This window comes from Esox lucius, chromosome 2 (genome assembly GCF_011004845.1).
Source record: "Esox lucius isolate fEsoLuc1 chromosome 2, fEsoLuc1.pri, whole genome shotgun sequence".
Lineage (NCBI taxonomy): Eukaryota > Metazoa > Chordata > Actinopteri > Esociformes > Esocidae > Esox > Esox lucius.
The window spans coordinates 4,266,072-4,284,233 of NC_047570.1; the positions used below are offsets into that span (position 1 = coordinate 4,266,072).

Here is an 18,162-nt window from a genome sequence, read left to right on the forward strand (position 1 = left end):
GGAGACTTTCCCCCCTAGGTCCAAATAGAGCGATTTAAACATCAAGTGCGATACTCTATATCCAATTGGTCAGTTACCAAGCACATTTGTTCAATTTGCTGGGGGACAATAATTATGCTGTAAGGCCCGAGGGGGTGTGGTACATGGCTAAGAGTTGTACATGGCACGACACATGGTGGATAAGATTCCACACACCGCAGAGATGTCTTAATACCATTCTAAACTAACTGTAGTTATTAGAACCGTAAAAAGTGATGCATTGTCGTATCCGTGGTGCATGTTTTTGTATACCTCGGCAGTCAACAAATAAGCATTCAGGGTTAAAACCAAACCACTAGCCAACTGACAACAGGTAGAAATAGCCCCTCTCTATAAGCCTCAAAACAGGGATCCAATTGAACCACATAATTGTCATTATTCTAATCTCTTCTATCTGTAACCAGAGTAGCAGTTGTTTCAAATGGGTGTGGGGGAGTGGTGTGAGATGTCCCCCATTCACAGGTTACAAAAGAGGGGACTGAGGAGGGAAAAGGTTGGGAAGTGCAGATTTAGGTAGGCCTTACCTTGATGGTGGGCGGAGCGATGGCCAAGTATTTATCCCCATTGTGGTAGGTAATTGATTCTTGTCCAATGATTATAGCCCCCCCAAACGGTTCTGGGACTAAAACAGAGAGAGCCAGGTCAATCAACCGAAAAGCGAGTCACAATCAAATATGCTAGCATAGGAAGTCGAGGCGACCGGCGCTATGGTTTTGGAGACTTTTGAACAGTAAATCATGTGAGGCTTGGACCCGAGCTGTTGGTCGGCGTGTTTACATGCACACTAATGAGCTGATATTAAGCGGATTATGGAGGAAGGCTGAGAGTGGCAATAGTCACATAAACGGCCTGCTCTGTTCAAAACGAATGTAAGCACTCATAAATAAACTGTTTTTCTAAATTAATTATTAGGATATGTATTATTTATTAAGATATGTAAACACTGCAGTTGGCATTCCAGCTGTGTATTTGATGCACACGTGCGACTGCACCAGGTGAGCAAGCCTCTCATCAGTATGGGGGACATGAGATCGGTGCATCAGAAAGGATAAGTCCAATTTTCCCAAATAAGAATGAAAACGGCTTCCTCAAAATATCCTGGTCGCTGCTGCTGAACAACATTTATCAAAGCCATATTGGGTAGCCTGATTTCAGATATGTGTCCATGTAAGCTGTGTTTTTGGGAGAATTTTCTTCTTTTAAAGCCTGTGGCCATTTTAATGTATTATATTAATCTGTCTACAATTATTATACTATCCCATACAGGCGACTGTGCTTATCGTCCAGCCATGCCTGGACATTCTCACCTGGGATGACCATGGAGGCCTCAGCCTCCACATTCTCCTGTTTCCATGGCCCTTTGTTAAACTCCTTCTCCCTCAGTGACACCTCATAAGTCTTCACATGTCGCCCTTGAGGGTCCTACAGCACAAAGACACATGGATAACCAGACCGTCGCAATCAGACACACACAGAAGTACTGCAAAACAATTAAATCTAGCTCTCACTGGATGCTGAGAAATACAGACTCATTCACACACTGGAAATAAAAAATAACTATTCCGCCGGCATTATTATTGGGCAGAAACAGTGGGAGAAGCCAGAATAGAATCTTTGCTCAAAGAGCCAAAGGCTGGATTCAAATCTACCTTGAACGTTGCCATGGGCCCAGGTGATAATATCAATGCTCTCCCCATTCTGTACAAAAGAGGCAGCCACTTGCAATCCTGGAACACTTACTCTGCAACATACCCTCACCTAGCATGACGTTACATAAAGCTCCACTACTACTCAACCATCCACAGACATGCAAAAATCCCCAAACTCCAACTGTTCGATACCCCACAAAATCCTTACCTGGTAGATGAAGCAGACGGTGGGCGCCTGGCAGCCATACAAGAATTGGACATCGATGACCTGCAGCTCCTCCAGCCGGATGTTGAAAGCCTTGAGTTCGCGGTTGTCTCGGTCAAGGGGGATTACCTTGAACAGGCCGTCATAGAGCCGCAGGCCAATCATACGACACTCGGGGTCCACAATGCCGATGATGCCGGTCTCTGAGGGACGGCCGATGCGGTCCTAAGAACAGCCAGTAAAAAATTATTCAAATTGAGTTTCAGAGCACAGAGCTACAAACAGCACCAAAACTAAAATGAATGTCAGCCATAGCAACTTATTGATTCAGAGATCAAAATCTTACTGTTTTAGTTTTGCGACATGTTTGCTTTGATATCCAGCAACAGCTGAAAGTCACAGGCAGTGTGTATATTTCATATATAATTTCCAAAGGGGTAGATCAGCCTAACCATTGTTATAATAAATCAGTACTTCTTGCACATGTTTTCCATTCCCTTGTTTTATCTGTTTTTTCCCCTCCTTATGCTCTTATTTCTTTTACCTACCTGAACGTTGCCATGGGCCCGGGTGATAATATCAATGCTCTCCCCATTCTGTTTGTATTCTAAGATGCAAGCATTGTACTTGGCTGTGAGAATGAACAGAAGATCCTTGCTTTCACCCTACGTCAAGAGAAACAATATGAATGTCAAAACAATAGAAACACCCATATACGATTTGCTTCACATAGTAGTAGACTCACCTTTGGCCTGAAGAGCTCCATAACAGAGATCTTTCCGTACATGCCCACCTCTTTGACGGGCCGGAGCCCTTCTGCTGTGACCACATAGATCTCCAGGCGTGTGTTTTTGGCTATGAGCAGATTCAGGTCTTCAGCAGACGTAAAGTGGCCTGTAGAAGTGAAAGCTCTGATCAGTCTGACTACTTATTACAAGGATATGCATAGTTGAAAAATATGCTCCCAATCGTAGCTCTGCTTTAAAAAAAGAAAAAAGTATTTGTTTTTAAATTAACTAACTGCTGTTGCAAAATACCACTGCCATAGTTTAATTGCTAGCACTCCCTTTTAACACACTGAATAGGGACCAAGGATTGAAACAACTCCATTAGAATGAGTTTCCTTCTTATTAATTTAGATTTTGGTTAATTAACTCAGGCTTACTTATCCCAACCGTAGGGAAAACTAAAATCTATTTATAAAACTGGCCACAGTACTGTACTGTAGCCATTCCCAATAATGATCCGGTAATTAAAGATAGCAAGTAAATTGTGCTACCTCAATCAGACATAAATCTAAAAAAACTCTAACGTATCAGTAATGTGTAACCTTTTAGTATATAAAATGCTAGCTATTCCGACATGGACCCCCGCATTGTGGGTAATTAAGCAACACTGAAATAAATAGTTAGCTAGCATACACCATAGACCGTGTCTGAAACTCCTGTCAACCCGGTTAAATGTATATCAAATTGACATTAACAGACAACTAACACGTTTTAGCTAGTTAGCATTAAAATAGCTTCAAAACATCCTGCGCAGAATCACGCTGACACGTTCCAATTAGTGATAACTTCACTGACATTACCCGATATCCACTCGAGGGAAAATACATGTATATGACAAGGTTATTAAAAATGCAACGAGCCCTTTTAAAAACACTTGATAGACTTGTTTCCATTTAGCAAAACAATATCAATATTGAGGCCTGCAAGTGCCTGCAGCTTGGGTTATCGCGCGGGAGCTTGACATGCTAGCTAGTGGATGAGGTACGACATGTTGGTCTGCGGCTTTATCGCTGCATGAACAAACACGAAACAATAACAGATTTACCGGTGATGCAGGCATTGACTGCCGTCGGTTTCTGCGCTGTTACCACGTAATTATAAGACATGGCGTTCAAAGAAAGAATAGGAACACCTCCAAAATTGTTTCAGTTATTCGCTAATGTTGGTGAAACCATTGATACCAAAATGAGAAAGACAAGAGGAAGTAGATTGGTGAAAACACTTTACCATGTTTTTCTTTCACAGCGCCCCATGTGGCTTGAAATAATAATTGTCGTCGTGGGTGCAAGTCTATGCTGCGGTTGAAAGTGCATGTTTCATTATCAGACAGCCAGGTGACAAATAAGCATGTCTATAGATATTTTAATCAATCCTAAAATATGATGGTACTGTGTGTGTGCATTTAGGTGCACACTAGCTTGAGTAGGGTAATTTGAGACTGGCCCCTTTATGAAGAACCAATGATGATGTCACTGCGGTCAAAAACATTGGGCTGGGCACTGTAGGCTAAGAACTCAATCTGGGATTAATCCCAGGGATAAGATTAGAGCTGTGTCTGTGGCTAGGAGAGAGACATGTATTTGTGTGTACTCACTGTAGAGCACATTTATGAGGTAGGTTAGGAGATATGACAATACATTTTCTGTGACATATCCTGTTTCATTTGAATATATATATATACACACACACAGTATCTCACAGAAGTGAGTACACCCCTCACATTTTTGCAAATATTTGATTATTTCTTTTCATGTGACAACACTGAAGAAATTACACTTTGCTAAAATATAAAGTAGTGCGTGTACAGCTTGTGTAAAAAACAGTGTAAATTTGCTGTCCCCTCAAAATAACACAACACACAGCCATTCATGTCTAAACCACTGGCAACAAAAGTGAGTACACCCCTATGTGAAATTGTTCAAATTGGGCCCAAAGTGTCAATATTTTGTGTGGCCACCATTTCTTTACAGCACTGCATTAACCCTCATGGAGTTCACAGGTACCTTGCGCTCCTCCACCTTCCGTTTGAGGATGCTCCACAGATGCTCAATAGGGTTTAGGTCTGGAGACATGCTTGGCCAGTCCATCACCTTTACCCCTTGCTTCTTTAGCAAGGCAGTGGTCATCTTGGAGGTGTGTTTGGGGTCGTTATCGTTTTGGAATACTGCCCTGCGCCCCAGTCACCGAAGGGAGGGGATCATGCTCTGCTTCAGTCCGTCACAGTACATGTTGGCATTCATGGTTCCCTCAATGAACTGTAGCTCCCCAGTACCATCAGCACTCATGCAGCCCCAGACCATGAAACTCCGACCAACATGCTTGACTGTAGGCAAGACACACTTGTCTTTGTACTCCTCACCTGGTTGCCACCACACCATCGGAACCAAATAAGTTTATCTCGGTCTCATCAGACAACAGGACATGGTCCCAGTAATCCATGTCATGGGTCTGCTTGACTTCAGCAAACTGTTTGCGGGCTTTCATGTGCATCATCTTTAGAAGAGTCTTCCTTCTTGGACGACAGCCATGCAGACCAATTTGATGCAGTGTGCGGTGTATGGTCTGAGCACTGACAGGCTCACCCCCCCACCGCTTCAACCTCTGCAGCAATGCTGGCAGCACTCATACGTCTATTTCCCAAAAACAACCTCTGGATATGACGCTGAGCATGTGCACTCAACTTCTTAGGTCGACCATGGCGAGGCCTGTCCTGAGTGGAACCTGTCCTGTTAAACCACTGTATGGTATTGACCACAGTGCTGCAGCTCAGTTTCAGGGTCTTGGCAATCTTCTTATAGCTCAGGCCATCTTTATGTAGAGCAACAATTCTTTTTTTCAGCCCCTTAGAGAATTCTTTGCCATGAGGTGCCATCTTGAAGTTCCATTGACCAGTATGAGGGAGTGTGAGAGCGATAACACCAATTTAACACACCTGCTCCCCATTCACACCTGAGACCTTGTATGGCTTACGAGTCACATAACACCGGGGAGGGAAAATGGCTAATTGGGCCCAATTTGGACATTTTCACTTAGGGGTATACTCACTTTAGTTGCCAGCAGTATACACAGTACCAGTCCAATTTTCCATAAACCTCCTTATTCAATGGTAATTCGTAAGTTTAAATTTATATATAATAGTGAAGACATCAAACTATGAAATAACACATGGAATCATGCAGCACCCAAAACAGTGTTAAAGAGATTTCATATTGTAAAGTCTTCAAAGAAGCCACCCTTTGCCTTGATGAAAGCTTTGCACTCCTTGCATTCTCTCAACAAGCCTTATGTGGTAGTCACCTGGAATGCATTTCAGTTAACAGGTGTGCCTTGTTAAATAATTTTTTACATTTTTCCTTCTTCATTTGTGGGTGGGTACACAGAGGGTGAGAAGGTAGGGTTGGTATACAGACACCCATCATTTTGTCTGTACTGTAGTAGTCCATATTATGTCAAGAACAGCTCAAATAAGGAAAGAGAAATGACAGTCCATCATTACTGTAATACATGAAGGTCAGTAATTTGGAAAAATGTCAAGCACTTTGAAAGTGTTTTCAAATGCAGTCACAAAACCATCAAAAGCTATGATGAAACTCTCATGAGGACCACCACAAGAAAGGAAGACCCAGAGTTACCTCTGCTGCAGAGAATAACTTAGAGTTACTGTACCTACCTAAGAAATCGGCGATTAACTGCCAATCAAGTAACAAACACATCTAAACATCAACTATTCAGAGAGGACTGCGTGAATCTGGCCTTTATGGTTGAATTGCTGCAAATAAACCAGTACTGAAAGAAAATACTAATAAGAGCCTTGCTTTGGCCAAGAAACACGAGAAATGGCCACTAGACTGGTGGAAATCTGTACTTGTTCAATCCACTGTGTTTCTGAGATGCAATGGGTGAACGCGTTGAGCTCGGTATGTATGGTTCCTGCTGTGAATTATGGAGGATGTGTAATGGCGTGGGGGATCCTTTGCTGATGACACTGTGATTTATCTACATTTGGAAGGCACACTCAATCAGCATAGCTACCACAGCATTCTGCAGAAATACACAATCCCATCTGGTTTACGCTTAGTGGGACTATCATTTGTTTTTCAACAGGATCCAAAACACACCTCCAGGCTATGTAAGGGCTATTTGAGGTGAGTGATGACGAGTAATGGTGTTGAATCAGATGACCTGGCTTCCACAGTCCTCACCTCAACTCAGTTGAGATGGTTTGGGAGGAGTTGAAGCTCAGAGTAAAGGAAAAGCAGCCACAATTGCTCAAAATGAAGGAACTCCTTCAAGAATGTTGAAAAACCATTCATGGTGATGATCTCATGAAGCTGGTTGAAATAATGCCAAAAGTGGGCAAAGTTATCATCAAGATAAAGGGAGGCTTGAAATATAAATTCATTTTTGTTTGTTGGTTACTACATGATTACATTATATTTTTGTACTATGTCTTCACTTTAATGCTACTTGGAAAATAGTATAATTAAATTCCCTTGAATTAGTATGTGTCCAAACTTTTGACTATATATGTGTGTTTGTGTGTGTTTTGAAGTAATTATCCGGGAGCATACTGAGAATTTGGTTCACAAAATTGGCTTTAAGGTTTTGCCTGTGACTGGTTTACTGTCTATTTAAATAAAAATCCATATACTGGGTAGAACAAGTATTTGATACACTGCCAATTTTGCAGGTTTTCCTACGTACAAAGCATGTAGAGGTCTGTAATATTTATCATAGGTACACTTCAACTGTGAGAGACAGAATCAAAACAAAAATCCAGAAAATCATATTGTATGATTTTTAAATAATTAATTTGCATTTAATTGCATGACATAAGTATATGATCACCTACCAACCAGTAAGAATTCTGGCTCTCACAGACCTGTTTTGTTCTGACCTGATCTGTTTTTCTTTCTCCACTCATTACCTGTATTAACTGCACCTGTTTGAACTCATCATCATCTTCTTCCGCTTCATCCGGGGCCGGGTCGCGGGGGCAGCAGTCTAAGCAGGGATGCCCAGACTTCCCTCTCCCCAGACACTTCCTGCAGCTCTTCCGGGGGGACACCGAGGCGTTCCCAGGCCAGCCGGGAGACATAGTCCCTCCAGCGTGTCCTAGGTCTTCCCCGGGGTCTCCTCCCGGTGGGACGGGACCGGAACACCTTTCCTGGAAGGCGTTCCGGAGGCATCCAAAACAGATGCCCAAGCCACCTCAGCTGACCCCTCTCGATGTGGAGGAGCAGCGGCTCTACTCCGAGCTCCTCCCGGGTGACCGAGCTTCTCACCCTATCTCTAAGGGAACGCCCAGCCACCCTGCGGAGAAAGCTCATTTCGGCCGCCTGTATCCGGGATCTTGTCCTTTCGGTCATGACCCAAAGCTCATGACCATAGGTGAGAGTAGGAACGTAGATTGACCGGTAAATCGAGAGCTTCGCCTTGCGGCTCAGCTCTTTCTTCACCACGACAGACCGATACATCGACCGCATTACTGCAGAAGCTGCACCGATCCGTCTGTCAATCTCCCGTTCCATCCTTCCCTCACTCGTGAACAAGACCCCTAGATACTTAAACTCCTCCACTTGAGGCCTGTTTGAACTCATTACCTGTATAAAAGACACCTGTCCACACACTCAATCAAACAGACGCCAACCTCTCCACAATGGCCAAGACCTGAGACCTGAGACCTGAGACCTGAGACCTGTGTCAGGACATCAGGGATAAAATTGTAGACCTGTACAAGGCTGGAATGGGCTACAGGACAATAGGCAAGCAGCTTGGTGAGAAGGCAACAACTGTTGGCACAATTATTAGAAAATGGAAGAAGTTCAAGATGACGGTCAATCTCCCTCGGTCTGGGGCTCCATGCAAGCTCTCACCTTGTGGGGCATCAGTGATCATGAGGAAGGTGAGGGATCAGCCCAGAACTACACGGCAGGACCTGGTCAATGACCTGAAGAGAGCTGGGACCACAGTCTCAAAGAAAACCATTAGTAACACACTACACCATCATGGATTAAAATCCTGCAGCGCACGCAAGGTCCCACTGCTCAAGCCAGCCCATGTCCAGGCCTGTCTGAAGTTTGCCAATGACCATCTGGATGATCCAGAGGAGGAATGGATCATGTGGTCTGATGAGACAAAAATTAAGCTTTTTGGTCTAAACTCCACTCGCCTTGTTTTGGAGGAAGAAGGATGAGTACAACCCCAAGAACACCATCCCAACCGTGAAGCATGGAGGTGGAACCATCATTCTTTGAGGATGCTTTTCTGCAAAGGGGACAGGATGACTGCATCGTATTGAGGGGAGGACGGATGGGGCCATGTATCGCGAGATCTTGGCCAACAACCTCCTTCCCTCAGTAAGAGCATTGAAGATGGGTCATGGCTGGGTCTTCCAGCATAACAACGACCCAAAACACACAGCCAGGGCAACTAAGGAGTGGCTCCGTAAGAAGAATCTCAAGGTCCTGGAGTGGCCTATCCAGTCTCCAGACCTGAACCTAATAGAAAATCTTTGGAGGGAGCTGAAAGTCCGTATTGCCCAGCGACAGCCCCGAAATCTGAAGGATCTGGAGAAGGTCTGTATGGAGGAGTGGGCCAAAATCCCTGCTGCAATGTGTGCAAACCTGGTCAAGAACTCCAGGAAACGTATGATCTCTGCAATTGCGAACAAAGGTTTCTGTACCAAATATTGAGTTCTGCTTTTCTGAGGAATCAAATACTTATGTCATGCAATAAAATTCTAATTAATTACTAAAAAAATCATACAATGTGATTTTTGTTTTAGATTCCGTCACTCACAGTTGAAGAGCACCTATGATAAAAATGACAGACTTCTACATGCTTTGTAAGCGGGAAAACCTGCGAAATCGGCAGGTTATCAAATACTTGTTCTCCCCACTGTATACAGTACAAAGCCTTTTCCATAAATGTGGGATGCCATATAAAGAGCAAATAAAAACAGAATGCAATGATGTGCAAATTATTTATCCCTACATTTATTTAATTATATAGTGCAAAGACAACTTATCAAATGTGAAAACCGAGAAATGTTATTGTTTTTGGAAAAATATATGCCCATTTGTAATTTGATGCCAGCAAAATGTTTCAAATTTTTTTTCTCCAAAATACAGAGAATCTGTATATTTTCATTATACTATGTACTGTAGATGATGAGACCCCCAAACTCCCTGAAATGTTATGGTGAGAAACGTTATTCTTAAATTGTTGCACTATTTGCCTGCTCAGTCTTTCACAGTGTGGTGAACCCCAACGCGATCCTCACTTCGGACAGACCCATCCTCTCTGGAATGATATTTTAATACTCAATCATGTTACTGATCTATTGCCAATTGACCTAATTAGTTGTGTGATAGCAGGTTTAGTTTTTTAGCAAGTCCTTTTTTGCCTGTCTCAACTCTTTTTAAACTTGTTGCTGGCATCAAATTGTGTTTTTCAAGAAACAATATTTTTCAGTTTCAACATTTGATATGTTGTCTTTGTACAATTTTCTATTGAATACAGAGTTAAAATGCACATCATTGCATTCTGTTTTTATTTACACTTTAAGCGGCATCCCAAATCATCAATGTGAGGATTAAAACTCAAGTACAGCATTTACTCTAAAGGAATAGTTATCACAGCAATAAACACTGATGCACCTGTCTGGGTTTTGTTTAATACATTTGTACAAAAAGCATGAAAAAGTAAGCATTATCAACAAATAAACCTAATTGTTTTTCTTTATTAGATTTATAAAATCTGGCATACACAAATCATCCAACATAAAAAGCATAAACATAATAAATTGGTAGCTACATGACACAGAAAAAAAACCTTTGCAGGGTTTCATAACTGAGTAAAAAAATATAAATAAAGAATGGCCATCACAGTCACATTTACTGTAACATTCTATCTGTTCACAAAGGGGCCAAACTTGTTTGCATTTAACAGTAGGTCAGGCACCTCTTATAAATTTCCTTTCTGTATTTCAAGCAAGATCTCCATTGTTATCCTCGAGTTTCCCTGTCTTTCCTCAGGTAATGCTCTTGAGAACAAGATTGCATACTTCATCCATTCTTGCTTTACTTTTAACATGTACTCCTCATGTCTGAGGGAAGGGGAGGGGTCCATTTTGGATCTGTCCATCCCTGTTTCATGTCCACACTGGTCTGTGCTCACTGGCGAGCCCTGGCATTGGCAAAGGCATCTCTGAGCCAAGGGGAATCTTCATAGAGCCGCGGGTCACCTAAGTACTCACTAGTACGCTTGTAGAAGTAGTAGTATAATACAGATGCTGCACACAAATACACAGCAATAAGTCATTTACTTTTGCAACAGAAAATACATGTGCTGGTCATAAAATGAGAATATCATCAAAAAGTTGATTTATATCAGTAATTCCATTCAAAAAAACACAGACTGATATATTTCAAGTGTTTATTTCTTTTAATTTTGATGATTATAACTGACAACTAATGAAAACCCCAAATTCAAAAATGTGGGGGAGATTCACAAAGAGTGGACTGCAGCTGGAGTCAGTGCTTCAAGAACCACCACGCACAGACGTTTGCATGGGTTTCAGCTGTCGCATTCCTTGTGTCAAGCCACTCTTGAACAAGACACAGCGTCAGAAGTGTCTCGCCTGGGCTAAAGACAAAAAGGACTGGACTGCTGCTGAGTGGTCAAAGTTATGTTCTCTGATGAAAGTACATTTTGCATTTCCTTTGGAAATCAAGGTCCCAGAGTCTGGAGGAAGAGAGGAGAGGCACAGAATCCAGTGTAAAGTTTCCACAGTCAGTGATGGTTTGGGGTGCCATGTCATCTGCTGGTGTTGGTCCACTGTGTTTTCTGAGGTCCAAGGTCAACGCATCCGTCTACCAAGAGGTTTTAGAGCACTTCATGCTTCCTGCTGCTGACCAACTTCATGGAGATGCAGATTTCATTTTCACACAGTGCCAAAGCTACCAATACCTGGTTTAAGGACCATGGTTCTTCATTGGCCAGCAAACTCACCTGACCTTAACACTATAGGAAATTGGGTATTTTCTATAGTGTATATGGGGTATTGTGAAGAGGAAGATGCGATACACCAGAGCCAACAATGCAGAAGAGCTGAATGCCACTATCAGAGCAACCTGGGCTCTCATAACAAAAATTCAAATTTTCTGAGATACTGAATTTGGGATTTTCATTAGTTGTCAGTTATAATCATCACAATTAAAATAAATAAATATTTTAAATATATCAGTCTGTGTGTAATGAATGAATATAATAGACAAGTTTCACTTTTTGAATGGAATTACAGATATAAATCAACTTTTTGATGATATTCTAATTTTATGACCAGCACCTGTACATAAAAAAGCACAAACATTACATTCTCAACCAATTTAGAGTTTATGTCAATGATAATGGCTATAAAGGCGTGAATTTGGCATAGTGCCTACTTACTATATCAGCAGACAGAATAACTTGTGAGGACTGTGTCTGCGTGAAAGGGAGAGCATGTCTATAAAGCTTTTCAGTGAGTGTGTGACTAAAAACAGCCTCACCTATTCTTTGGAAGACAAAAAGCACTTGGAGCCCATCAGTCCACACATAGCGGTTAGATTTTAGCCAGCGTAGATTCTGTATTAGTAGACACAACCCAAAATACAGTTTGAGAAATAGCACCCATTCACAATAACAAATATTTAGTTGATAATAACTGTAACAATTCATTATCATTATCATCAGACAACTTAAAGTGCCATTCCCACAAATTAATTTTTTCACAAACAAGGTTAGATGAACATTTTATTTTCCTTTGGGGATTAATAAAGTACAACCTCATCTCAATTGTGGCTCAGGATAAATCCATTAATGGGAAAAGCTGAGTTATAGTTAACTCTCAGGGAGTTTCCTTAACGTCACAGCTCAGGCTTAATCCCCCGGTGGCTGTAAGACAAATCCATTCCTCTACAGTACAATGTTCTTTGCCAGGTTGTGACCAGATTCTATACCTTCACGCCAATTTCTTTAGGGCAATAAGAACATTTCTGGTGTTGTGAGCTGAGAATTCTGGGCAACTTGAAGCATGTGTTTACAGTGGCTGTGTCCACTTTTATTTTCATTTTCCTACCCTCCTATCCCCAGCCAACAACGCAGACACCCCTTCTACAGTGGAGAAAACATGTTTTATTTTATGAATCTAATTCCAAACATAAGAATTTGCTGTGCGTACTTCCCTATAACTGACTATACTTAACCTAAAACAGGGTTAAAGAATACTATCAACAAATAAGCTGCACTCCGATTTGAGCTCTAATCTAATATGCACACCCACTTACAGATAAGAGAGCCTGCAAACTAAATGAGGCAATACATCTGCATCGGCAGGCATTTATTCCATGTCACAGACCTGGAGGAGGTGTACGGCCGTGCAAGCGTGCATCTTAGAGGGAACATTGCTTCGCTTATGCGCACATTCATTTATTACCAAAGAATGACAACTAATAAAAATGTACAAAAACACTCAAACATGCACAGTGTACCATGATCCAGGAGTGCAGGGAGATGCTGAAGGTCAGGTAAAGAGCAGAGAGCAGCAGCAAGGTTCTGAAGCGATCCAGAAGCAGGGACACCAATCCCACTTGGAACACGTAGGTGTTGAACAGCATCAGCAGGATGATGATCAGGTTAAACAGGATGGCAATGTCCTGGATACTGAATGAGACAAAAACATAGAGGGATATTGAGAGGATTTGACAAGACAGCTTCCCTTTTGTTGGTTAAATTACAAAAGGAATAGCGCACAGGAAAAACACAAAAATAAGTGCATGCATGCTTACAAACACACACACACCGTTAACAAACACTGGTAAGAAACGAACAGCATTAACCCTGTTCTGTACCTATTCTGTTTCCCTCTAAGCAATGTATTTACATTTGATTCCACCACATCTATTTCCTGTCATTTCTGTGTCTTACATGAAGAGCACCAGCTGGACAACAGGCGCAGCCCTCAGCAGCTCACTGAAGGAGTTGACGAACAGGTCGAAGGTCAACAGGCTCAGCTGGATCAGTAGCACCAGGGAGTAGTTGTTGGTTTGGAGCATCTCCGGACCGAAGGCTGGCGGCCCGGGATGTGTGCGGCTCCAAGGAGGATCCAAGGTGTCGTACTGCTCTCACACACAGGCACACTGGGGAACATACACACTAGCGATGCGCACAGGGGTTCACACAGAGCCACAGACAGCCAGCCGTCGGCTTCAGCCCAATATATGTTGACTAGTTTCCGCTGCAGTTTGTGGTTCCTGGCCTAGGGACTAGCCTGAGCCCTCCATGTTGGTTCAGTTCCACAGACCGAGATGCTCCAAGGCCTGCTTACAGCCTGTTATGGACCAGAGACATTGGGAGAGCTCTCTGGAAATGCCACAGTAAACTCTCCGCATGTTGAAAGTGGAGAGGGTCTTCTTTTCAGCCCCTACTAATAATTCCAGCCCACAGGAAACATTTATTGTTGGGTGTTACATACAGTTACAACACCTACACATGAATGTGAAAAATGGATTCCAATAGGCTGGGTAGGATGTTTTCAACACACATCATTTTTCTGTTGGCTGGAACATTCCATAGCAATATTCAACAAACCCTGTATGAGAGAAAAAGCAGAGTAAACAATAGAGAACAAAAAACGGTAGGAGCATGTAAACAGCTATCAAGTGATCCATGAAGAGGTTTCTTCCCACTTCTTTATTTTAGAAATAGTGTAGAAACCTTGGGAAGGATCAAGCCTTGTTGGTCCTGGAGTTTTTTTTATATTGTAGGTTACACATGGTCATTGTAGACGTAAGAATGTTTTCACAGGCATGTACAAGGGTGAACAGGAAGGCAAATGACACGCCAGGTTTTTTCTTAACAATATCCAAAGTATAAACATAGTTTGTGTCAAGTGTAACATATATTTTTCTGTCTGCAAACTGCAAACGTCAATGAATAGAAGGGTAAAGGAATGATATTAACAACCTCCCCTCAGAACAATAGAAGAGCAAGAGAACAAAAGCTCAGTTGTGCTATGTCATTATTTCCCTGGACCGCCTGTTGAGAAGGGCCTGTTGAGACTGGAGTGGCACTTTAATTTCACTGAGTGGAGAAATCCCGTCTGAACTAATCCCCTTCTTACTCCTCACTCTCACTGTCTGGCTTGTAAATCTGTTGCCCAAGCACATGTACACACGCTAGAACGCAAAGGATTACTCAAAGTACCCAATGTGTTGCATGTACCAGTATGGTATCACCAAATGGACCAATACGCATCTTTATAATTCTGTTTTTATGAATTACCCTAAACTGCACTGCAAAAAATATATGGCTTATCAAGTATATTTATCTTATTTTCAGGTTAAACACCCTTCCACCCTTAAAATGTAAACAAGCTAAATCTTAACAAGCTAGATCATACTGCTTGTTTTTAGAAAATATGCCTTGAATATCATGTAATTTATCTTGTTTCATTGTCAGATTATTATTTATTTATTTCAAGCAAATATCTCCTCAAATATAGTTAAATTGTCTTGTTCCATTGGCAACATTTTTGCAGTGTGGTCTGAATGAAACATTTAAAACCACTTATGGACAGAGTTGGTTTAGGCACTGCATATGGTAACTGTAACTGGAAAATTACCCTGGCCGGTTTCATTTTGCTGACAAGACCTGAAAACACACGTCAGTGTGGCACAATGGCAACATCACCAGCTGGGTGCCCAGACAGGGGGTAGGATTACAACTGGATAACCCTATGCTATGCTGCATCATGCCAAGTTCACAGCAGTAAGGCTCAATAAAGCCCTGTCCATTATGGACACTAGAGCTTCGAAGACCTGAGGGACTCTTCTATTCACCTACTCACTAACCAGTCAATGCCATGAGTCATGGCTGCCAGTAGTCATCACCAAATTCACTGCCAGTCATTACCCTAACACGTCATTGCTGTAACCAATTGTTGCTGTTGTAAATTCCATATCAGTAAAGTCATCACCTTAGCATTGATAACCAGTCATCGTCTGAACCAGTTTGGAGTTCAGGGATTCAAGTGTTTAACAAAGTGTGCCCCAAAGAGGAGTGGGTTAGAAGTGGGAGATTTATGAGACAGTTTTCAGTGTCAAACCTGCACTCTTCCCTATAATACAGAATGGTTGGACTGGTGTAGGTAGATGGGGTTTTCCACTATATTACTTACACCAGTTGCTTCCATTTAAAAAATCAATTTATGGTCTTGATCAAGACCTGAAGATATCTGGCTGCTTTAAACAGACTGCCCCATTCTGATTTTTTTTTACCAATCACATCAGATCATTTCACATTAGAAAACATCAGAATTGGGCTCTCTGTGTAAATACACCATAGTTTGTTATACTCCAGAGCTGAGGAGGCTACACATAACCATGTCCCCATTAACCTACATGGTTTGTTATACTCCAGAGTTGAGGAGGCCACACATAACCATGTCCCCATTAACCCATATGGTTTGTTATACTCCAGAGTTGAGGAGGCTACACATAACCATGTCCCCATTAACCTACATGGTTTGTTATACTCCAGAGTTGAGGAGGCCACACATAACCATGTCCCCATTAACCTAAATGGTTTGTTATACTCCAGGGTTGAGGAGGCTACACATAACCATGTCCCCATTAACCTACATGGTTTGTTATACTCCAGAGTTGAGGAGGCTACACATAACCATGTCCCCATTAACCCATATGGTTTGTTATACTCCAGAGTTGAGGAGGCTACACATAACCATGTCCCCATTAACCTACATGGTTTGTTATACTCCAGAGTTGAGGAGGCTACACATAACCATGTCCCCATTAACCTACAAACAATTGACCACTTCTGTTAAAAGGTGAAACATAACATTGATTAAACATTGGTCTTACTGAGTCATGTAGTTATCAGTAATTATCATTATACTGCTTTTTATTTTGTAGTTTTATATTTAATCTAAATGGAAATGAACACTGCAGTGCTGTGGAATCCAAGTTTAACAGTAATCACCACACTGGACTATTATGAAGGCTGCATTCAGTACAAAACAGTCAAAATGGTGCTGTAATAAGAAACCAGCTGCAAAAAGGATTACGTTGGGTTATGCTGTCAGCAAAGCCCAATGTCCATAAAATGTCACTCAAGGCTTCAAGCTATACCTCACCACATCCACGAAACAGGACCAAACATATCGCTACGGCTGTGCCCTTTCCCTTGCTGCAAAGGACGTCTGAGACACTGTCCTAACAAGCATGTGACCCTGACAAGGACATATTTATAGGCTGGCAACTAATCAGGTGTGAGTGGGATTAGGACCATTTTACACAGCAGACTTCAGTTCAAGTCTAACCCAACCACTGCACAAGCCACTGCTTGAAAAGTTATTTGCTAATATCTAGCTACTTTAGTTCTGGTAAGAAATGCACAGACTACTGGCAGTCTCTATTGGAGACAATGGTGTCCCACGCTATCCATAAGAGGATGTTTCTAGCATTACTTCAACTCCTTCATACTTTTCTATTGCAAGAAGATTTGGTCTGTAAATAGTCAAACAGACTTTAAAGACCATTCAGTGTTGCAAAGGGATATTGTGTGGCTAATACAAGTAACTGGTATATTCTAAACTGTTAGATCAAAACTAAAATATGATATTTAGTACAAAAGTATCTCTGTAGATTCCAAATATTTGCTGATATCTGCAAATATTTTTGTCTGATTGCAAATATTAAAAACACAGTTTTCTATTATGACACAAAAGAATCAACTGTTTCCATGAATAACATAGATGTTATAAAATATGTATACCGCAAACTTTGATTTAAAAAATATAAATATTGTAATTTGTTGATTTCATGTCATTTCAATTCTGATCAAAAAATGAATGAGAGCTTGATTCAATAACTTGAATTCACCCAACCAAACTGTTGATTGTGGATGAGGGTGCCAAAAAGAAATACATTTAATAAGACAAATAGACAAGCTTAGTACGGTTTACTAGTGTTGTGTTGTAAGTGAAATTATGTGTACGTAGTCTAGCTACAACTCTTAAATTGAAATTGTACCCTAAATAGACATTGTAAATGTTTGTTTTCCTGTTTCTGGCGTGCTTTGAAAACCCTGGCAAAAACATTCTGAAGCGTCTGCTAGCACAATACAGTTAATCTCCTTAAGTAGCTGTCTACACAAAATGGTGAGGAATAATGTCAATGTAAAGCGTATATGATATCATAACAGAATATTGTAATAAAAACAAATTAACAAATTAAGTTTGTACCTGAAATATCCATTTTACATGTTTTACATTTTAGTAGTCGGCGTCTCCCATCGCGCCATTCTCTCCAAATTACGAACGCAGTCCTGACCATCAACAACACAGAAATGCACAGACGCACTTCTGTTGGTGACCGTTTTTTATCGCGCGCTACATCCGCAATAGAAGAGCAGAATC

The 18,162-nt window shown here is 41.5% G+C and overlaps 2 protein-coding genes across 2 annotated transcripts in view; both read right to left on the bottom strand.

Annotated features, from left to right (window-relative positions):
* ddb1 (damage-specific DNA binding protein 1) overlaps window positions 1-3,892 on the bottom strand; it is a 40,071-nt gene extending 36,179 nt beyond the window's left edge. The window contains exons 1-6 of the mRNA XM_010897087.5: window positions 3,727-3,892; window positions 2,639-2,787; window positions 2,442-2,558; window positions 1,897-2,118; window positions 1,347-1,461; window positions 564-661 (exon numbers count right to left, since the gene is read on the bottom strand). Coding sequence (XP_010895389.1) covers window positions 564-661; window positions 1,347-1,461; window positions 1,897-2,118; window positions 2,442-2,558; window positions 2,639-2,787; window positions 3,727-3,787 — 762 coding nt within the window. The 5' untranslated portion in view covers window positions 3,788-3,892. The remainder of the gene's footprint in view (window positions 1-563; window positions 662-1,346; window positions 1,462-1,896; window positions 2,119-2,441; window positions 2,559-2,638; window positions 2,788-3,726) is intronic.
* Window positions 3,893-10,405: 6,513 nt separating this feature from the next.
* LOC105025974 (transmembrane protein 138-like) lies at window positions 10,406-18,162 on the bottom strand. Its single transcript, XM_010897086.5, has 5 exons — window positions 17,989-18,162; window positions 13,653-14,316; window positions 13,217-13,388; window positions 12,236-12,311; window positions 10,406-10,977 (listed from the first exon to the last, which is right to left on the bottom strand). The coding sequence occupies exons 2-5, from the start codon at window positions 13,778-13,780 to the stop codon at window positions 10,859-10,861; spliced, it is 495 nt and encodes a 164-aa protein (XP_010895388.3). The 5' UTR covers window positions 13,781-14,316; window positions 17,989-18,162; the 3' UTR covers window positions 10,406-10,858.